General features: G+C 49.8%; 7 protein-coding genes across 8 annotated transcripts; 2 read left to right on the top strand and 5 right to left on the bottom strand.

Annotated features, from left to right (window-relative positions):
- Positions 1–54: 54 nt before the first annotated feature.
- On the top strand, positions 55–1,456 carry FVEG_01342 (hypothetical protein). Its single transcript, XM_018888266.1, has 3 exons — positions 55–388; positions 445–740; positions 798–1,456. Exons 1-3 carry the CDS (start codon positions 283–285, stop codon positions 1,062–1,064), a joined length of 669 nt encoding a protein of 222 aa, XP_018744140.1. The 5' UTR covers positions 55–282; the 3' UTR covers positions 1,065–1,456.
- A 114-nt stretch (positions 1,457–1,570) lies between these two features.
- On the bottom strand, positions 1,571–2,067 carry FVEG_01341 (hypothetical protein). The gene has a single exon (XM_018888265.1). It carries the CDS (start codon positions 2,027–2,029, stop codon positions 1,586–1,588), a length of 444 nt encoding a protein of 147 aa, XP_018744139.1. The 5' UTR covers positions 2,030–2,067; the 3' UTR covers positions 1,571–1,585.
- Positions 2,068–4,059: 1,992 nt separating this feature from the next.
- Positions 4,060–6,466, bottom strand: FVEG_01340 (origin recognition complex subunit 3; the record flags this gene model as incomplete). The annotated part of the gene is made up of 7 exons (XM_018888264.1): positions 4,060–5,178; positions 5,233–5,506; positions 5,559–5,698; positions 5,743–5,977; positions 6,026–6,099; positions 6,148–6,360; positions 6,416–6,466. The coding sequence occupies 7 exons, from the start codon at positions 6,464–6,466 to the stop codon at positions 4,060–4,062; spliced, it is 2,106 nt and encodes a 701-aa protein (XP_018744138.1).
- Positions 6,467–7,247: 781 nt separating this feature from the next.
- On the bottom strand, positions 7,248–9,331 carry FVEG_01339 (hypothetical protein; the record flags this gene model as incomplete). Its single annotated transcript, XM_018888263.1, has 6 exons — positions 7,248–7,286; positions 7,339–7,830; positions 7,887–8,087; positions 8,140–8,452; positions 8,502–9,027; positions 9,172–9,331. The coding sequence occupies 6 exons, from the start codon at positions 9,329–9,331 to the stop codon at positions 7,248–7,250; spliced, it is 1,731 nt and encodes a 576-aa protein (XP_018744137.1).
- Positions 9,332–9,967: 636 nt separating this feature from the next.
- Positions 9,968–16,920, bottom strand: FVEG_01338 (hypothetical protein). The gene is made up of 2 exons (XM_018888262.1): positions 10,754–16,920; positions 9,968–10,702 (listed from the first exon to the last, which is right to left on the bottom strand). Exons 1-2 carry the CDS (start codon positions 16,834–16,836, stop codon positions 10,147–10,149), a joined length of 6,639 nt encoding a protein of 2,212 aa, XP_018744136.1. The 5' UTR covers positions 16,837–16,920; the 3' UTR covers positions 9,968–10,146.
- Positions 16,921–17,110: 190 nt separating this feature from the next.
- FVEG_01337 (hypothetical protein) lies at positions 17,111–19,094 on the top strand. The gene has a single exon (XM_018888261.1). It carries the CDS (start codon positions 17,435–17,437, stop codon positions 18,983–18,985), a length of 1,551 nt encoding a protein of 516 aa, XP_018744135.1. The 5' UTR covers positions 17,111–17,434; the 3' UTR covers positions 18,986–19,094.
- FVEG_01336 (replication factor C subunit 2) lies at positions 18,886–20,574 on the bottom strand. Of its 2 annotated transcripts, XM_018888259.1 has the most exons (4): positions 20,300–20,574; positions 20,171–20,249; positions 19,327–20,115; positions 18,886–19,274 (listed from the first exon to the last, which is right to left on the bottom strand). In XM_018888259.1, the coding sequence occupies exons 1-4, from the start codon at positions 20,413–20,415 to the stop codon at positions 19,110–19,112; spliced, it is 1,149 nt and encodes a 382-aa protein (XP_018744133.1). In that variant the 5' UTR covers positions 20,416–20,574; the 3' UTR covers positions 18,886–19,109. The 2 variants fall into 2 exon arrangements, with proteins under 2 accessions (XP_018744133.1, XP_018744134.1); XM_018888260.1 differs by having other exon boundaries at positions 19,327–20,249.
- Between the last annotated feature and the right edge of the window lie 373 nt (positions 20,575–20,947).

The following is a 20,947-nucleotide window of genomic DNA, read 5'->3' on the forward strand; positions in this document are numbered from 1 at the left end:
TCAAATCCAGGGCCCATCCCGTTCGCCTGGCAGCATATGCACCAGCCACAATTCCACGAAGCCACTTCATAGATACGGCCGAAGCGTAATCTGGCCTAAAGTTGGATCTGCGCCACACCACCACCAATTGAACAGTTCCTCATAGTCTACGAGGGACTCGACTCATACAAGCCAAAAACCCCAAGTCACGGCCGGCTCGACTTGTTTTCTTTACACTCGTTTTCTTTTTAATTACAGTACGGACGATCTCGTATTTTACTTTTGCGACTTTCATCACTCATCATGTTCAACATCGATTGGAAGGGCCTTGCCCTCCCCTTTGCCTATGTTCTCGTCCTCGGCAGCGCACTCATGACATTCTCGACCATCTATCGAAAGAGAAAAGCTGGTAACTACGCCACACACCCAGCTCGCCAAACTGAAGAACATGCTAACATGCCAAAGCCGAGAGTGCCAACTTGGCTCCGTGGTTCGGCCCTCACCTCCAGCGCAACGTCTACCTGTCCCTGCTACACCTCGAGGACGGCTCCGAAAAGGGCCCCAAGATACCCGAAAGCGTCCTACGAGCTGCCCTTTTGCGTCGCGCCGTCGAGGATATCCGTCGTCTGATCCAGATCAAGTCTGCCAAGCAAGCATGTGGTTCTCTGCTGCAACGAGGCAGCGTGGGTGATGATCTATGGCAGCGATTCCAGCGCGCCGAGAAGGAGATGGAGGAGGAGCTCAGAGATGTCGTCACAGAGGTATGATAGCCGGAGTAGTGTGACTGCAAGAGATGAACACATCATTGACAACTCTAGGCCAACGCTCTCGCTCCAAACTGGGGCCAGTCCATCTTCCAATCCGCCCACGAAATGACGGCCAATGCTACCATGCGCAGCTCAATCGAAGAGATACTCGCCCAAGCCGAGTCAGAGAAGCAGTGGTGGGAGAAGCGCCGAGGACAGATCCAGTCAGAGTTCATGAAGGAGCTCGACGGCTCTGAGCAGAGCTCTTCGGCCAAGACTCCTAGCGAGGAGGATGCCGTTATGGTCGACACGCCCTCAAAGAAGAAAGGCAAGAAATAAGCAGCTGGAGATTTCTTGTGTGGGTTGCAAGAAAAGAATATGAGATTGGGGTGTCTTTATAGGTATATACACATGGTCCCGGACCTACCTCTTCAAGTTTTTGGCTGTAGTATACCACATGTCACTTTGTTGCAAGGCGCACAACTCTTGGTGTGTATGGGAAGAAGGGAGGGAAAACCACACCAGCGGCGTTGGGGGGTCGAGTTTTTGAAAATAATAGCATGGGCTTCTTCTCTATTGATATATATGTATAGGCTCTTTCACCTCGCCTTACTCCCTTGAAAATGCAGTGATGCACGCTGGCTAGTGGCCATGTCTAGCAATGCGACCGACCCAAGATGCAGTAACAAGAAACAAGAAACAAGAATGCAGAGAACACGCAGAAACGACGCAGAAAGGATATGCAAAACTCCTGTACCTGAAAATCTGATACCCCCAAAGACTGAAAGCAGACTGTCCTCCATTACTAATCACAGGTGGTAATTAAAACACCGCATGCCTCGGATGGCTTGCTTGATGCATTAGGAAAAGTGCTTTCGCCTCCAAAGATCCTCTTCGGCTGCAAGTCTCGCCTTTCGTGCCTCTGCCAGGATCTCCTCCTCCGTCTTGAGAAGGATGGGAGATTCACAGCCCCTGAGACCAATAAACTTGCCCATCTTGCGTCGCTTCTCCTCGAGAGGCAGATCGGACCTCCAGGTGACTGGGCAGGGGTACTGATTTGTCCAAGGCGATGGCGTCCTCTGGTGGTAGAAGTGTGCAAGAGACTCTAGCTGCTCATCGGTGAGGAGCCAAAAGTTGAGGACCGTGGTGGGAAATGATGGATGGACAGCGCCTGTGGTGAGCTGGACAAGAGGTGCAAGTGGAAGAGCCATCTGTTCGAGCTTTCGTTGAAGATTTGGGTTCTTTGCGAGTCTTCGCTGGCCAAAGGCCCTGTGGTGCCGTGTAGGAATCTCTCCTCGCATCATTCTGGCGGTTGTCGTAAGTGGTTGACGATGGTGAGTGGCAGAAGTAGGAGAAGAAGAGAAGAAGGACAAGAGATTGAGTGTCTGGGGGGGGGGGGGGGGGGCAATGATGTATCGAGTATTTGTAGTAGTGGTAGTAGTAGTAGTCAAGAGGTCAAGACAGCCCCAATCTCTTATTTCTCTGCAAGATTCACTTCTGATTAAAAAGAATTCTTGGTCTTGGTCTCTATGATCAACGATCACAAGATCATACGTGATGCGATGGTGGATTGGCTTTGGCGGGGTGGCTATCGACAAGCCAAGCGAAGAAAACCAAACCAAGCGGTCTTCTCCGTAGAGTCCGGTGAATGAATGAATGAATGAATTGATGACAACACAGACTCCTGTTTGAGTTTCGTAGTCAATTCCTTGATCTGCGAAGGAGGTCCAGCTTTTGGTTATTCAGAGGAACAGAGACGGACAGAAGAGTGCCTAGAGCAGAGAGAGGGAGAGAGAGAGAGAAAGGGTGGTGGGAGGGGATATATAATAGACAAGAGGCTACCTATGCATGCATTGGATGCATGCTACCAGCGTATAATAAGACTTGTCTACGGATAGTTGAAACAAGATCAATCCTGACCTCTCTTTTCTTTCTTGATTGATACCAAAGCAAGATCTCTCCCCGCCCTTTGGGTCTTTTGGGTCCTGGGTCCTTGGGTCTGGGAACTAAAAGCAAGACTAAGATCGCGAACAGCCAGTTGAAGGGTCTTTGTGACCGAAGCCGTTCGATTGGCCTTGTTTCTCCTTTGGAACAGGACAGGGCCTCACCTTACGCAGTTGAACAGCTCAGCTCGACTTGTTAGCTATCTAACTTGGCAGCTAATAACGTTTTCTAACCATCTAGGTATCTAACCCACACGCCCCCCGAACCCAAGCCTGAGGCGAGGAGAGGACCCAGACGAGATGCTGTTCTGGGTAAAGGCTTCTTTGACTGCCTGAAATCGACAAGCCTAGGGCCTTGAACCGCTTTGAGCTCCAGAGTTTGACTCTGGGTTTGGCGTGGCCTGTGAGACATGGCAAGGGAAACAGAGAGAGAACTAAGAAAGAAAGAAGAAGAAGAAGAAGAAAAACACACAAGAGTCTCCAACAAACAATAACTCAAAATCACTCGAACTCGACTGCGTTAAGACGCAATTGGGTTGGTCCGAACAAGAGACAGACACCAACAGCGGATGGAGTGGAATGTGACTTGGGGCCATTAGTTGGTCATGACTCAAAAGCAAGACAATGAGATACATGGCTACTACAGGATCTTTACCGCTACTCTTTTTTATTTTTTCCCCTTCTTTCTTTCTTTATTATTCCTCTCTCTATTTTTGTTCATTGTTTCATTCATTCATTCATTCATTCATTGGTTATAATGGCAATCCCTTGTGAGTGCTGACCTAAGCACGTAGACGTAGATAACGTAAGTATGTAGGTAGTAGGTATAGGTACTGTAGTAGCTTGGCCAACTGAGACCTTAATATAGCCGGCCCTTCACCGTTATCGTTCATTCAATTCACATGATGCTTTGTTCTATGCAGTTCCCTCCGCTCCCGGCGTCTAATCCATGCTGTCTGAGTCTCTAAGTTACCTGCATCTGCATGTCTTGGATTTTGCTGCGTTGGCTGTAACCATGACTTGACCTTTGACCCTCCACTTTCACTCCCACACACTACGTATGACTAGGTATCTCGCTCAAAGTCTCACTTGCTCTTGGTTCCCAGCCACCTCGTGTCTTAGTTCTTCAATGTCTTAGACTGACGACACCTTTTCTCTCCTCCTCCTCTTCTTCTTCTTGCGGCCTATCACTAGGTCCCTCAATGGCCGACTAACCCCTCTAGCCCTCCCCTCCCCCCCGAAACAAAAACCTGTTTCCAGACGTGGTTAATCCCGTCTCATCCCCTCAAATACAAAGGACCATCCCCATTTGGCGGTTGCAGTTTTCAATCTTCTCGTCATGTCTCTCTTTCTCAAACTTTGTCGACCAATGCAATCGTAATTGTCCATAATCAGAGCCACTTCAGCTTGGCAATGTGGTCCGCTTTCTTCTTGCTTGCTTTGACAAATCCCAAAGCCCTCAGCTCAGCCAGCCCACGGTAAAACATCACCAGCGACCTGCGTTCGTCTGTCTCCTCCTCGCCTACAAGCGCTGAGAATGCAGCCCAGAGATCTGCCACGTTGATGAGGCTCCCGGTCTCTGTGTATAGCCGGTACAAGAGCGCCGTGGCCGGCAGAGTGGCCGGCGTTTCTCCATCGCCTGGATTGCAGCATGAACATGACAAATAGTCGTGGGGCCTCGTGAGGCTGCGTTCTAGAACTGCCCGTGGTCGAGGCACGAACACGTCTCGCGATGGGGCTCGAGAATCGTATAACCAGCTCTCCGACAACAAAAGAGAGCTGGGCCTCACAAACTGAACATGCCTGATCAATAGCCCCGTGATGTCGTCGACGGCCTGAGTAAGTTGCTTGTCTTCGTCTGTCAGCGCAGCCGAGTCTTGACTCAATTGAACTCTTTGTGCAATCACAGTTGTGCGCATCACTTTGCTCTGTCCGCTGTACTTGCTCCGTAGTGTAATCTCCTGCTCTTCTGCCCTTGATTGTAGCTCTTCCAGATTGACAAGCTGTCTTGCCAATGCATCTCGAAATTCAATGTCCGTTTGCTTCGATGCTGGACCAAGAAGCAAGCCGCTGTCTCCCTTCTGCAAGATTGATACAACCTTGCGAAGCATTACCAGCAGCTCGCTGACGTCCATACGCCGGACTGACTCAATAGCTCTCGAATCCTCGGTAATTGAAGCGCCCTCATCCAACGCTTCCGCATATGCTCTTGAGAACTCTATGTCTTGCGATTCTGTTTCTCCCAGAATCAGAAGTGACCGCAAGAATTCCTCAACAGACTCTTGACGACGCGCTAGGCTATCTTGAACTCGCGAAACGAGAAACTCGTCGTTCTCAAGCAAATCTTTGGCGTATTGCACATTATCCAAGATGCCAGATTCTACTGCCTGCTCAACATTTTCCCTGAAAGAATCAGTATGCCGAATGGCCTCGATATGCTCAGCTTGTAACGATGCGGTATGCTCGAGAACGCTGAGTGGATTCGCATAGAAATGACACATATAAGCGTACTATTATTTGTTAGCTGACATGAGACTTGTTTATGTTATCTGGTCCAAGTTCACCTTCAACGACATAGTGAACGTCTGGATGCCTGAAACCTGGTCGTGCTGACGATCAAGCAGGCTGCGGATGAGCGATGCACCCAGTACGACAGGAGCATCAGATGTTGCTACCGCTGTTTTGAAGACTGTCTCGAGAATGGCCGAGGTCTGAATTACGTCAATTTGCGCTCCATAAATTTGCTGACAGGAAGTCTTGAGTAGTCTGGCTTGGAGAAGCTCGACTGATGTGGCGATGCCAAAAAGGAGAGTAAACGGTATACGAGGGCGCCAAGAGCTTGCACACGTGTTAGCAGCAGTGAATAAAGGCATCTGAGGTAAAGACGTACTTGAAGAGAATGATCAGATCCGATAATAAACTGCTGTCGAACCCTTCACTGTCTTGAAAGGCGACAAACACATGCTCTACATTTTGGGGCCTGATAAATGCATATAGTGCCTCAAGATCATAGTCGAGATACCTCCGTCCCTGTAGAGAATGAGTATTGTTCTGTCAAGATGCAGATAACTCACCTCTCGACCGTCGCTGACTTCAAGATCATCGTCCTCATCAGTCGAGGCCTTGGCTGTGACGTCTCGAATAATCTTCTTCAAAGTGGCTTTCAACGTCGATGCCTCTGATGACCGCAAACCAACAAACTTGCTCGATGTTGTTTGCTCAAGTGTCTCCGATAATTGTTGAAAAAGCAGATCTTGTGATGCGATATTAGGTCCTGTGATGATGAATGCTGAAGGGATTCTATCCCCACTATCCAAATATTAGGGGTTGCAGGTATATCAGGAGAACGACTCTTACGATTCTGTCACCGCGTCATTGACAAACTCGCTGACTTCATTGAGAGTCTCGATATTTGAAGTCTTGAGTATTCTCTGATCCATGTGAGTGATAAATCCGGTGAACAAGCTTCGCCCACTCACCTCGATCCGTTCATCAATCTTGGCCCAGCTCTCCTGGAACAATCTCTCCCTTAATTTGACGAGTTCGGATTTCTCAGCACCATTGAGAAGAGGCACAAAAGCTGATGAATCTTTCACCACTTCTGCAGAATCCTGGCCCTGCTTAGATCTTCTTCTCCGCTTGGCTGGCTTTTGGCGTATCCCATCGTTTTCAGGGTCAAATATATATGCGACCTGTTGACCAAGTTAGTGAAAGGCATTGGACAGGTTTCATGATTAGGGTCTAGACCTGATGATCCTCTTGGCTGTATGTGTCCTGGTTGGCGACTTCACGGGCCATGATCAACAGATTTATGCGGCACAAGTTATTGAAGTCTTGAAGGATGGAGAAGCTCCTGAGCCTGGATTGAGGGTGAATGGTCAACGCGTTTTGGACAGTAGATAGACATACTAGCACTGTACTACGCACTGTATCCCAACAACCAGCAAGATCGTGTCACGAAGCAAGCATGATACCGAGGTTGATAGACAATGACTGATATATACGACCTGTATGGTTCCTATACTATTCATCGCAAACAAACAAGACATTTTATATAGAATGCTTCTAATTCTTTTGTCCCATTCATCATCTGTATGCTATTGCTCCCCAAATCCTCATTCTCATATGCCTCCTCTCGGATGTCATCATCTCATTCTACAAGAGCTTGCTTCGCTTCGCTTGGCTTGCCGCCAATCCCATATGCCATCTCGACATCCGTACCATGCTCGTCTCCTGTCCAAACTGGTTTATAGAAACCCACGTAAAGCGAGCCCCCTGACTCAGTATTGCTGATTTTGCCCTTTGTACAGTCCCTCCAAAAAGATGTTTCTTGCCTCCGTCACTCCTGAGATCATTATGGCTCCAGAGAGTCATGGCGCACCCCTGCCGCCAGATTTGGCAGATATTCATACAGACACTGAAAAGACGCAACGCGACGAAGTCACTTTTACCATAGTTGTGAAGAAAAGCATAAGAAAAGGTAGAAAATCGGAAGGAGAAAAAAGACCAGTGTTTGTGGATCGTAACCGTGACGCCATGAAACAAATTGCTCTAAAACCGCCGTGAGCTGACCCGTAACTTAGGCTGCAGCTTCAACAGGCTCAGGAGGAGCGACGGTCTTGTTTTTCGGTTAGCCAAGCTCGTGGCAACAGGGCTTATTTTCAACTCACCTCGTCCTTCTTCTCTTCAGACGCTGATGCTTGTGGTGTTTCCGCAATCTTCTCCTCCTCGGTCTCCCCGGGCTTCTCAGTCTTGGCTTCTTCCGTCTTTGTGGCCTCGGGTTTTGGTTCTTCAGTAGTCTCCTTGCCACTATCGTCCTTCTTGTCATCTGGCTTGGCTTCCGACTTGCCATTGACGCCGTTGGTGACATCGGGAGCAGGAGTGGCATTTTCAGTAGCCAGTAGCTGAGTCCACTGGTCCAGAAGAACCTTGGAACGGTCCTTGAAATGGAACTCGTCCTCACGAGGGATCGATTCCAATTTGAGAATAGCTTTGAGAACCTTGTTGATCTTGGTCGCACGAATGATGGACACCTCAAGATCCTTCAGATTCTCCAACATGGTGACGTATTCGGACATGTGCTCCATCTCTGATTCCTGGGGTTGCTGATCTCTGGTGAGGAGACCTCGTTGAAGCTTATGACGGAGATATAACACTTCCTTCTGTAGAGGTGTCAGTAAAACTGATCGGTTTAAATGAAAAGTTGCATTTATCTCACCTCCTTGTGATGCCTTCGCTCTTCAGGTGTCATCTTGGCCTTCTTGGTGGTCTCAGCCTTCTTATCAGACGACTTCTTGACCTTGACCTTGGCTTTGGCAGCAGATTCCTCCTTGGTCTTAGGAGTGCCATTGGCAGCCTTGGGCGTTGATGTATTGAGCTTAATCTTGGGTTTCTTGACGGATTCGGGCCGTTGTGGTGTCTGGCAGTTTTGTTAGCAAAATGAATCAGTGACACCCTGCTAGAAGAATTACACTAGCGTCATCATCAGCCTTGCGCTTCTTGGACTTGGACTTTTCTGAAGCATCGTCGGCGTCTTCCATCTCGACGTCTTCGTCAGCAGCTTTGGCCTTGCCCTTCTTGCTCTTCTTGGGTGTCGCAGCAGCTTGCTGCTTGGCAAGCAGTTCATCTTGAAATTGCTTAAGCACGTCCTTGTAGTGTTCGATAGAGTTGTGTTCGGCGGCGAGCGAGAAAGCCTCCTTCAAGTCCTTGCGCATTTTCTCGGTGATGGTCTCTCGGGCCTTTTCAGGAGTAAGCTCTGTAAGTCCAGTATTGGGCACCCAGCCACTGTAGTCAGGTTAGCGATGATCGGAAACGGTGATGAGATGCAACTCACAATTCGTTCGTATGGAGATACATGACTGGGAAGGTTCTGTCGTTGACACGTTTGCCACCATCAGCGTATGCCTCGGTATAGGAGCCATCAGGTCGCGCAGCAGCTACAGGGCGGCTATCGACAAGAGCTTGTGGCAGCATTGATTCATCGCAAATGATGGCAGGCCAAGCGGGAAAACCCTTGAGTTTGACCAAGAAGTGGTCTCCAGGCTTGGCGTCCAAATGCGTGAGACGCGCCTTGGAGGCCTTCTTGCTCAGGCTCTTGCGGCTGCCACCGCCAGTCGACTTTCGTCTATTGTTCTTCGCCTTAGCTGAGGCAGACTCAGTGGCGGCGTTTTCGGTTGCTGTCTCACCATCGGCAGATGGAGCGGAGTTCTCGGGCTTGGTCTCCCCGGCAGCCAGGGCCTCAGTCGCGTCCTTCATTTCGGTATCTGCACCGTCTTCAGTGGGCTTTGAGTCCTCCTTTGGTGCTTCGGCCGCGTCTTTATCTTGGGCGGGCTTCTCTGAGTTTCCAGCTTCCTTGGTTTCTGTTGCGCGATGTGGTCAGCATGGATCTGGCAAAGGGAAGGACGCGCCTGAGCGACAGAGCACACGAGAAATCAGAGCGCGATTTCCATGGCAATGCGACCGATTGCGCAGTGAATAGCAAATGCTTCGTGATCATAACTTACCCTCAGCGGTCTTTGTATCTTCCTCGTTTGCCTCGCCATCGGCCTTTGCGGCATCGTTTCCGATCGACGATGGCTCAGTGGGCTTCTCTGCGGCAGGAACTTCCTGCGCGCCGGAAGCAGTTGCCTCAACCTCAGGCTTCTCGTTAATCTGATCGGCCATGGCAATGGCGGTGATAATGTCTTCGCTCGTCACAAGTCACAGGAGCCAGAAGAAGAATTCCAGCTCGCAAAAGATAGGCGAACGCGTAGCGGATGCTGTATTGCGCGTATCAATGGAGCGCAAGGTTCGTAGAGCGATGGCGATGATGCGTTGGTGATGGTTTGCGCAATTGATGATGATGGGCGCCTCTTCGAGTTGTGCCGCGATGTTGGGGTTGACGAGGAAAAAACGCTGGTGCGAGTTGATGGGCTGGACTGGGACTGGACTGGGCTTTGCAAGGGAAACAGAAGCACTTTCAAACGTCACCAGAGCATCGGTCACGTGACGGTCATCTGGCATTTGCGCTGCGCTGCGGGCGGCGTCATCCCCAACCCCAGGCTCTCTCCCTCTCACACACGACATCAAAGGCCCAGCGCGTAGTCGACGCTGATTCGACGCCTTGGTATACAAGACCATCGGGGGGACGCGTCCGTAGTCTCTTTTCTCACCATCTTCATTACCCAATTCCCGGCAAATGTCACGTCGTGGGCCTAGCTCTCTGTGGACGCGTTTGGCGTTGTGAACACTAACGTTAGATCTCAGCACATCGCGCCTCTTTCACACTCGTGGTGCATTAGACATCCACACAACTCGCCTTGTATCCAGACAACTCATCTCAAAAACACACACACCTCAGTCACAGTCCCGAGTTGATAGATTCGATTATTATCTCCTAAATCCGCATTCGTAGTCTTCAATAGTGTACAATGCCATCGCTGGCAATCGCCGGGGTAATTGTAATCCACAGTGAGCTTTGAGCTTTGAGCTTTGAGCTTCTACTCGTCTTCGTCCTCGTCCTCGTCCTCGTCCTCTTCATCGTCATCGTCATCCACATCCATGCCCTCGGCTGCTGTAACCGAAAACTCCCGCTCCTGGTCGACTCCAACATAGCTATCACTCATTAGGAACAGCTTCAGATCATGCTCACCTGGCGATGGCACAGTGTACTCGAGGCGAACGTTCAGTTCCCGCCCGATTGTCACCCGCTTGATGGCCAAGAGGCTCTTGGTCTTCTCATCACCAACAACCAGCCACCAGTTCTCCATCTTCTTGGAGGGGTAGAATGGTGCGTGTACGGTAGAGTCATAATCACCGTCCTCCTCTTCCAAATTGCGAGCAATCTTGATGTTCAGGTAGGCCGGTTCACCTGCCCTGATCTCACCCTCGTCGAGAACCTCATGTTCAAGCTCCAGGTCAGGATACTTGTCGTTTGTGAAGTTTGCAGCCTGTGCCAATTGGTTTTGTGACAAGCCAAGTCGCTTAACAAGTTTGTTGTAATCGACATTCTCATCCGGGTTCATGGCTTCCATGAAATCAAAGATGTCCTTGATTCTGCGAACAACATTAGCTGGCGGTCCTTCCAATCTATCAGTCAGTGCGTACCCAAACTCATTAGCCACCTTGACAACCTCCGGTGAGAAGTGAGGAATTTGTTTAAGAGGGCTATCCCGATCCCACATTCCCTGAACGATCATCTGTGACATCTCCATAGCGCTCATGGCATTGAGATGTCCCTCCGAAGACAGAATGTCGACCATGGCACTAAGAAGACTCAATACCCTCGACAGTAGGACCTCCTGGTCCTTTGCGAGATCAATTGGCAGCTGCATACGGGAGAAGTGAGACTGGAGCAAGACGAAGGATTTGAAATGAGGCGAGTCATAAACTGGCTCCGACATCTTGACAGGCACTCGGTCGTAAATGCGTCGCAACAGACCATCCTCATGACGTCGAATCTGGATTGACTCGAACTCTGTTGCTGAAGTGACGATTTCCATGATGCCTTTGAGCTTTGTGCGAGCGCTCAAAGACAGCAGGAAAGTCTGCATCGTGATGTAGGAAATGTTGTAGTATGCCGCAATCATGGCTGCGTTTTGGGGTGCCACGGATCCGTCGTCCTCGTCAAACTCAATGATCTTGGATTCGCTCAGCTCACGGAGAGTCGTCTCAACCAAGTCAGACATGTAGTTGCTGAGGCCCTCATGCGTTGTGCTTGTCAAGCTATAATAACTTGGGTTGGCAAGCAACCTTCGGTAGAAGTAGGTGAAGGTAGTCCAGTTGATCGCATCGTCGCCCGACTCGATCATCTTGGTGCTGATCTCTGTCACAAAGACATCGTGCAAGTAGTTGTGCAGATGCGACTCAACAGGAAGGGCCTCGTTTAGGAATTTCTTATAGTACTCGCGCTTGACTTGGGGCAGCATAAGGACGCCTCGGCCTCGGCCGTCCTTGGAGGGTCTAAGAGCTTTACCGAACATGTGCAGCACCTCACTGAGAGGGTAGTCGACATATCGATGCTCTCGGCCTTCAAAGTATTGTGTGCCCATGACTATCACGAGATGAGCTGTGCTGTTGAGCTCCCAGCAAACATCGCGTGAAGCAACAAGCACCTGGATAGCACCATTGTCGTAGAGATGCTTAACAATTCGCTTATCACTCTGGCTAAGAGCCTCATGGTAGTAGCCAACACCATGAGAGAGGGCTTCGGCGAGTGCCTCCTCGTTGATGCGTTGGAGCAGAGGCTTCATTTGCTCCACTTCAGCATGAAGGAAACGGTCCTCATCATCGTCAGCAAAGGCTGCAGCCAACAAATCTCGGGCAGTTGCACGAGTCTGCTTGCGGCTGGGCACAAAGATCATGGCAGGCTTGTCAGGAGACATTTGTGTGATGGCCAGATACGTGGGCTTGGCCATGGCAAGCATGAGAGACGGGAAATGAGTATTTGTGAATGACTGGAGGTGAAGCTCAAGAGGGACCGGTCGAACATGTGGGCTGAAGTTATAGATGTCGTGCTTCTTTGCATCGATCCATTCACCAATGTCTCGAGCGTTCGCTAGCGATACACTCAATGCGACAATTCGCAGGGGTAATTCTGTCTGCGTGCGGATGTAATGCATACGAGAGACAATCGTCTCGTACACATAACCTTGAGAACTGCCAAGGAGATGGACCTCGTCAGCGATGAACAGTTCAACTGTCTGAACGTTCTTTCGTCGCTTCCATTGTCTTGATAGCACATCCCACTGAGTTGGGGTTGCCAAGATAAGGTCTCCCTTTTCCAGCAGCTTGAGGTCTGTTGCTGTCTCACCGGTGAGCTTCACTATCTCTTTGCCACCATGGAGATGGCTGAGCCTCTTCTGCCAATCTTGGAGGCGAGAGTCAACAAGTTCTTGGAAGGGGGCAATATACACAGCACGACCAACATCGCCCTTTGTCCAATGCCTTAGAAGAGCAAATTCGGCACAAACAGTCTTGCCGCTACCTGTGGGAGCTCCAATAAACACATTCGCGTCAGACTTGTACAGCGAGTTGAAGGTCTGTGTTTGGATTCTGTTGAACTGCTTCCATGCAGGATAGAGATCAACATAGCTTGATACCTTGAGGGCAGAAACGGGGAGAGGCTGAAGCTCAAGAAGTTCTGTATGAGGAGGGAACTTCTCAGGCAAGATCAGCTTATGAAATGGAACAGGTAGCCTGGTCTCAGCATGCATCCATCGGTCAGAGATAACCGAAACGAAGTAGTTTGGAGGCATTGGATCCGTGATAGGAACGGTGAAGTCGACAATGTGCTCATTCTGCTCCGACTCGGCGTATTCTTTGCGCAATAAAAAGGTGTCGTGGTAAAGTATGTCTTCTCCATCGCAATCCTCAACAATAATCCAAAAGCTCTCTGCGGCGCCATGGATAGTATCGTCCCACTCAAAATTAGGTGTGATGCTCAGTTCCACACGCAGCATCGATCTTGTCATAGGTTGAACTTGAGCCTGGACTTCAACTCGCGGGAACTTGTTGACCAAGCCACATACAGTACGGCCGGCTCGAGGAAGACCGAGAAGCTCACCCATACGGGGAGGATCCAGATCAAAGTAGCTGCTCCAAGACACATCAATTTTCTCGGCCTTCTGGATAACATCCCGAGGACAAGAGGGGAACTGTCGAAGAGGTGACATTGTTGGCCACATCCGCTTCTCGGCCATTTTACAGAGGTCCAAAGCAGTCTTCGCAACGGATGCCCAGCCTTTCTTCATTGCGATCTCAAAGATGGCGCGCAAGATACGGCCAGCGGATTGCGTGACGTACACCATGTCGGCCATGAGCGCGAGGCCATCGAGCTTGAGGCGCGAGATGTATGCCTGCAAAAGGACATTGATCTTAGCGTGTGGTTCCTCAATGCTCTCCTTGACAGGGATTGGGACTCGGCCCAGCAGTTTAGCCAACTCAAGCTTCTCATCCTGTCGAACTGGGATATACTTGAATTCAGCACTGAGGGCGAAGACACGGAAGAGCTCGATCGTGGTGATAGAAGGCTGGATGAGGTTGTTGTAAGTCTCCATAGAACCGAATGTGATATAGTAATGCGAAGCGATACGACCAAGCTCAGTTGACTGGAGCTTTCCAGTCTTTTCATCATACTTAATGAGATTTGACTTTCGCAGAACCATGGCGGCAGAGTGAATCAAGTCAACTCGCTTCTGCTCAAGAGCCACATCATCTTCGTACTCTGCGCCAACCTGGTAAAGTCCAGGCGAGCGAAGCATTCTAACGAAGAGGTATGTGTAGCCCAACCACTCAACGCCCTCATCACGAGTCCTTACGTTGCCAAGGACAATTTCGGCATTCAGGTTGTCCACCAGCTTGCTGACAAACTGACTCTCGATCGGAAGCTGCTGATTCAGAAGTGAGAGATAGTATTGCATTTCACTCTGTGTCGTAATGATGATGCCTTCTCCATAAGTATCGTATTGTGGTCGACCCGCACGTCCAAGCATCTGAAGGACATCTTGAGGGCTGAGCTCAACCCAACTACCCTTCTCGGGGGAGTACACCTGTGTTCCTTTGATGACAACTGTATGGGCAGGCAAGTTCACACCCCAAGCCAGCGTAGCAGTACACACCAGGACCTGGATAGCACCATGGGCAAAAAGGTTTTCAACATCTGTCCTGTCAGCTCGGCTCATACCAGCATGATGGATGCCGAAACCATATGGCAGAATATCCTTCAAGTCTTGGTCGGTTGCCTGGGAAGACGCTTCGTTGAGGACTTCACGGCTACCAGCATCGTGACGAAGGATCTGGTTGATTGTGTCTGACTCAAGAGCCTTATCGCGGATGTAGCGAGCAGTCTTGGCAGTCTCTTTTCGGGAATGCACGAAGATAAGCATCTGGTTACGGTTTGTGCCCACATGCTCGATCACCTTGTTGTAGCAGACGTCGTTCATGGTCTTTAGCTGCTTGATAGGTTTACGGTCAGTGACGCCAACAAACTCCTGTCGCAGAGGACAGGGTCGGAAAGATCCATCAAAGTGGAAGAGGCCCTTCTTCGTGTCCACTCGCAAGAAGCTCGCGACATCTTTGTAGTTGGGCAGTGTGGCAGAAAGGCCAATAATTCGAACTGGCTCGCCGGTTTGTTCAGTCTTGCGGATGGTTCGGCTGACGATGCTTTCCAGTACAGGGCCACGGTCGTCATGGAGAAGGTGAATTTCGTCGATAATGATGAGGCGCACGAGGTTGGTGTAGGTCAAGTCATTGGACTTTCTGGTGATGACGTCCCATTTCTCGGGGGTTGTGACGATGATCTGCGTCTCAGCGATTTGTTGCTTGGTAAGTTGACGGTCACCTGTCAGTTCTGCGACTCGAATACCGTAAGGTTCGAGCCTACCACCCAGATTGCCGACCTGTTCCTGAACTAGAGCCTTCAAAGGAGCGATACAGACGATCTTAAAGGCGTCTAGATCGATATCGCCGGTCTCATGGTTGCGATGTTTTCCAATCTCCCGGAGAATAGCGAGCATACCAACATTGGTTTTTCCACTACCGGTAGGAGCACAAACAAGCATGTTTCCATCATCGTCGAATGCTGAAGGATAGCACTTGGACTGGATCTTGTTCAAGGACTGGTTCTTACTAAAGGGGTTTCGTGACCACTCTGGCATATCAGAAATGGGTATCAAGACATCGCCGGGCTCATTGCGTTTCTTGGGAGTAGGGATATGAATTTCTTCATAGCCCTTGAACGTCCTCTTGGTTGAGCCTTCTGGTAGCCGGACCTTGGGGTTTGTCATAAGGTGGTTTCCTTGATCGAAAACCAGATTATCGAGGTTGATGAGCTTTCGAGGCTGAAGCCCGCCGACAAGTTGGCCCTCAGCACGTTCAGCTTTGGGTCCATCTGCGGTAAAGGAAGCTGGGACATCGATATCCATCTTGATATCAATCTTGCCCCTCTTGCCCTCGGCAGTGTCTTTACCATGAAGTTCATTGAGGATCCATTGAAGACCCTCCGAGACCATTTCGCGCTCAACGTCAGCGCGCTCTTCAGGAGTCTGTGTTCGTGCTAAATTTGTAAGCCAGAAAACCTTCTCCCTGTTCTCAACAAGCTTTTGAACCAACTCATGGTGCTCGTAGTCGAACAGCTCCATGAGATCATTCTCAACATCACGTAAGGACTTTTCCTCGCCGTCCTCACCAGGTTCTCCTGACAGGATCTTCAGAGCCTCCTTTGTTTTGTCGCTTTGCTCATGAGCGTCGGGGTATAGAGTGCCGATTTGCCGTTGTAGCCAAAATGTATCGATGTCTTGGGCTGGTATGCTATGCTTATCTTTCTCGTCTTGTTTGCCACCTGAAGGCGCCGAGTCGAGAATCATCTCATCCCCTACATCAGCAACAGCATCTTCTTCCTTGCCTTCAGCAGTCTCTGCCCCTTCTTTCTCTTCCTCCTCCTCTTCGTCCTCTGAAGATTCGTCACGGACTTCATGAACAAGGCCCCCTTCGTCATCCTCTTCGTCTTCATCGAACGCGACCGCGACGCCCTGGCGCTCGTCTATTTCAGCATCCTCGCCGTCGGCGCCACCCATTGCAACGTCCTCGTCCTCGTCATGGGTGTAGTAATCTGTGATCTTCTTGCCGAGGTTCACCAACTCATTAAATTCCTTGGGGCTTAGTGTGACACCCAAGATATCGTCGATTTCCCTCTTTTTATCCAGGTCTTTCATATCATCATCCTTCAGAAATTCCAGGGTGGCATCCGCTGCGCTACGAACCATGTCGTGGGGTACGTCGCCCAGAGTTTTTGCCACCAATGTAAGGATGAGATCGAAAGTCTGTCGCGTCGCTGCTGTCCGGGGCCGGTATGTGATGCCTTCCACCAAAGTTTCGTTGGCTCCGAGGATACCTGTCGATTGAGGCGCCTCTGCCTTCCGTTTGCGCTGTTCTCGTGCCAGGATATCTTCACCTTCTCTAAGGCTGCCTCGCTCGATCTCGGGGAGTCCAGGCTGTTTCTTCGGTTTTGGCGCGTCATCGCGTGCAACTCGAGCACCCATATCTCGAATACTCAAGCGGCCGGCCAGCGACTCTGGATCACCAGTAGCCTCATCGGTTCGTCTTGTAACGAATCGACGATCGGCCTGGAGAACCAGGTTCGACATAGCCGAGTACTTGTACTGCGACACATCTCGATTTGCGTCGGACATGATGGCTAGACTAATATTATGTTGTAATTGATAGAGAACGTCGATGTTCTCGACAAAGCTCGGGGCGCTTGGCACTTAAATAACCATGAGTTTGCCACCGACGCGCTTGATTCAGATAGATAGCCGTTGCCTGGGTACGCTGAGGTCTGCGATTGGTGCGCAGTCGTTTTGAAAAGATTTGTAGTTGTCTCAAGGTTTGGAAGTTCAAGTCGCGATCGTAAATTTCGGATCTCAGCCTAGCAGGCTACTACGCTAGGCCGGGTTCGGATAAGAGCTTGTGTGGCGCAAATGCATATGGGGCCAGAGCTTATTTCATAATTTATACTTCGTTATACTTGTAGATTTGAGTGATTATAATAAGACTATAAAGGAAATCATTTCGGCGTATAGACTCTGACTATAATGTAAAGAGATATTTCATGATTACAATTTATTATGTAGTGACCCCGTTGTTGGTTCAGGGGTAACACTAGCCACACCTCAGCACAGTCTGAGCTGCCCATGGACTAACATATTTCGTCTATTTACTTTCACCGAGACCAGAGCAACAAACCTAAGTTAGGCCAGGGATTTCTTCACCGACAAACTATGATTCACAATGGCAAAATCTTCTGAGACCGCTGTGACATTCCAGAAGACACTTGATCCATATATCAAGCCACGGGAACAAGTGAACTACATTCGGCGAGTTTTGGCTCTTCATCTCGGAACATGTTCTCATGATGGCCCAGTCAAAAAGCCTGTGTCTTTGGCAGATCCAACTCGCGACGTAACTCTGGATTCAAGTTCGAAGGGAATCTACAGGGAGTACATTGAGGCTCTAAAGGCAAATGTTGATGCCTGTCGAAAGTACGAAGATGCTGCCCAATCTAATCTTCCCTCCTCGTCATTGGCCAAAGACCTCTCATCCAGCAATGAGCTACTGGAAGAGCAGGTCTCACTTCTGAAGCTCCAGGCGAAACAAGCGCGACTTACAGCCGTCCAAGCTCACCTGGACTCGCTCATGCAAAAGCCAGCCGCTGCTCCTGAATATCTAGACCCTGAAGATGTTTTTCATGATGCTACCAGTCTACCGAGTGTTCCAAAAGAGGTGGTGAACAGTCTTGTCGCACAACAGAGTGTCAAGAAGACGGACCTGACAGAACAAGTGGCACAGCTTGAAAAGACGGTCTTGAGGGCTAAACTCCTTCTGCGACGAGAGGAGCAGTTACTTCGAGAAACAAGAGCAAATGCTCAGAGCATACCGGATGTCATCAGCAATGGGATCAGACTACATGCTCTCAACACAACAAGGAATGAGCTTATCAATTGGATTGAGACAGAGTTGAGCAAGGCATCAGGGGATGAGGATGGGGATGAGGACGGCTCCAAGGGGCATAGCCAATCAACAGCGGACCAAGCGACGATAAACGACCATCTCAGCACCATCAAAGAAAAGTACGCCTCTTATCTTGCAACGAGGCGGTCCCTCCTCGCTTCTGCTGGTGGACGATTCGAGTCCTCGGCTGTTCCTGTTCTGGCACCCTCCTCCACCAAGCAACAAGTTGAGGAACCAGAACCTGCATCAAGTACCTATCTCCTGACCCCATACATCGAGACTCTCCTTGCCCTTTCCAAAAAGCAGAGGGCCATAATAACACAAAAAGCACATGTAAATACGACACTCGGGAAAGAAATCAAAGATAACTGTCAGTCGCTCAGTCACTTGGAAGAAGAAAGTCAACTGCTCCCATCTCAATCGGTGGCACCAAGGTCTCGGAGGAGGTCTGGACTGGGAGAGTTCCTTGCTTCAGACGAACGCTCAGGACTGACAGGCAAGGTACAACCTTGGGTTCTCGCTGCAGATTCGACCAAGATTACTACGCTAGAAAATGTGGCAGAGCAGATTGAGGGTGGACAGCTTGCGTTGGAAAATTCAATGCAGACTCTACAGGAGATTGACCAGCTTTTGGGTCAGGACGAGGCGGCGGAGGAAGCAGAAACACAGGCCGATACAACAGAGGATGACGTTTGGCTTGAGGCAGGTCCCAAATCCCCAAGCAAGGCGAGAAGGCATACAGAGAAGAGAATCACGGGGCCGAGAGATGCCTGGTCTATTCTGCAAGGTAACCTCGGATTAATTGGTCAGGGAGACGCAGCTCAGGATTAGAATAACAGCGACAAGTACAATAGATGTCCGGTGATATCGAGCCAGTTTAAAACGCCAACCCATTTATAACCATGAATCCGTCCCTCATCTCTTGATGCAGCACACTAGATACAGAGCCGATAGCTCACTTCCTCGACATGATGGTCGATATCCTCACTGACAGGTCGAGGATAGAGAGATGCTCATCTGCTCCATCTACTAATCGCTTGTCAACTTCTGAGAAAACCAACACGATCTTGTTTTTCTGTGCATCGGGTATCGTCTCGTCGTATGTCAAGGTTTGGTAGAGCTGTCACGGGAGTTATCAGCAGCAGTTCGGTGATACAAAGGATAAAACTTACTTGGTTGACCACTTGACCTGCGCTCCAGCCATCTGCAACTAGTTTCTCAACGACGTCCGAAATGGTCTGGTAGGAGGATCCTGACTTCTTCGGACGTATTGCTTTGACGAGATCATCGATGGTCGTGTCCGGAATGACACCAGCAATGTCCTCAACAATCTTGACTGTGACCGCCTTCTTGTCCACATCCATCACCTCCTCACCCTCACCCTCCTTGTCGGGGGCATTGGCGCTAACAAGTCGAGCAGCACTTTGCAAGAAAGTAATGGCTTTTCGAAGATCACCCTCGCTGCACTTGATGAGTGCATCAACAGCGCCGTCCTCGAGTGGCACGCCCTCCTTCTCTGCAATCTCCTCCAGTCGCTTCTTTGCATTGCTCTGATCGAGACTCTTGAAACGAAATTTGCTGCATCGACTAGCAAGCGGGTCGATGATTCGAGTCACATAATTGCAAATGAGACAGAATCGAGTAATCTTGCTGTATGTTTCCATGGTTCGTCGCAGTGCGCTTTGGGCATCTTGTGTCATGGAATCGGCCTCGTCGAGGATAATAATCTTGAAGGGAGGGCAAGGGTATTTGTCCTTGTAGCCGGGGGGCGGGTTGGTCAATTGCATTCGCGCAAAGTTCTTGACCTTTTCTCGGACGATAGAGATGCCACGCTCGTCGGAGGCATTGAGCTCGAGGACTCTCGATTTGATCATATCGGGACCGTATAGTTCCTTGGCGAGTGCCAGAACTGTCGAAGTTTTGCCTGTCCCGGGAGGCCCGTAAAACAGCATGTGAGGGAGCTTTGAAGTATTAGTATTGAAGCTTCTTGCACTTCAGAGCAAGGGGGTAATGTACGTTGGAGGACTGCAGTGTCCTTTGGAGCACATCAACGGTATGATCTTGAGCAGTAACATCGCTGAGTGTCTTTGGCCGGCTGGTTGTGTTAAGCCTCGAGTGATGTATTGCATTTCGAATTTCACGTACTATTTCTCGACCCAGGGTTGAGTTCGAGCATTTGGAGGTTTATCTTGCTTCTGGTCGGCGTTACCGTTGGCTGCCGCTGCTGCCTTTCTGGCCTTGAGGTCAAAGAAGCTTGCCATCTTGATTCAATTATATACTGGCTTGTCGGACTGCCTGTGGCCGAGCTTGTAGGTGAGGGCGGAAGATACCAGCGTGCGAAATGGTGATATAAAATCACCGACTTGCGTTAATGGGAGCCAAGGAAAACCAATTTACGCGTTAAAGAAACGCGCAGCGCGTCACCATTGGCAACCACAGTCACAGCACTTCCGTAAGGCAACACCCGGCCGGGCCCACCTCTTTGAGCTCCAGGGTAAGGTACTTAGGTAGCTCCATGGGTTAATGTAAATGATCATTGTTGGCGCTCAGGATTTCAAGTGTGTATTTTATGCATTTGCTACTTACAGTTTTACATTTCTTATGGGTATTTCTGTTAGTTTTCTTTCATACAGAAAGCAAGCAAAATAATGCCGAAATAAGAAGCCATGTTTTTGCAACATATGTACACACTCTGTATTCTCTGGCTCTTACTTAGATTTCACGCAATCAACCAAATACCTACCTACCTACTCAGACATGTCGCCCAACTTCACTGACAAGAGGGAGGGGAGA

This window comes from Fusarium verticillioides, chromosome 1 (assembly GCF_000149555.1).
Source record: "Fusarium verticillioides 7600 chromosome 1, whole genome shotgun sequence".
In the NCBI taxonomy this organism is placed as follows: domain Eukaryota; kingdom Fungi; phylum Ascomycota; class Sordariomycetes; order Hypocreales; family Nectriaceae; genus Fusarium; species Fusarium verticillioides.

Coding starts and splice junctions, on each gene's coding strand:
- FVEG_01342 (XM_018888266.1), top strand. CDS start 283: ATGTTCAACATCGATTGGAAGGGCCTTGCCCTCCCCTTTGCCTATGTT. Junction 389..444: donor CTATCGAAAGAGAAAAGCTG/GTAACTACGCCA, acceptor AACATGCCAAAG/CCGAGAGTGCCAACTTGGCT. Junction 741..797: donor TCAGAGATGTCGTCACAGAG/GTATGATAGCCG, acceptor TGACAACTCTAG/GCCAACGCTCTCGCTCCAAA.
- FVEG_01341 (XM_018888265.1), bottom strand. CDS start 2,029: ATGATGCGAGGAGAGATTCCTACACGGCACCACAGGGCCTTTGGCCAG.
- FVEG_01338 (XM_018888262.1), bottom strand. CDS start 16,836: ATGTCCGACGCAAATCGAGATGTGTCGCAGTACAAGTACTCGGCTATG. Junction 10,703..10,753: donor AAGGTGGCTAATGAGTTTGG/GTACGCACTGAC, acceptor TGTTGTTCGCAG/AATCAAGGACATCTTTGATT.
- FVEG_01337 (XM_018888261.1), top strand. CDS start 17,435: ATGGCAAAATCTTCTGAGACCGCTGTGACATTCCAGAAGACACTTGAT.
- FVEG_01336 (XM_018888259.1), bottom strand. CDS start 20,415: ATGGCAAGCTTCTTTGACCTCAAGGCCAGAAAGGCAGCAGCGGCAGCC. Junction 20,250..20,299: donor CAACCCTGGGTCGAGAAATA/GTACGTGAAATT, acceptor TAACACAACCAG/CCGGCCAAAGACACTCAGCG. Junction 20,116..20,170: donor GGACACTGCAGTCCTCCAAC/GTACATTACCCC, acceptor AATACTTCAAAG/CTCCCTCACATGCTGTTTTA.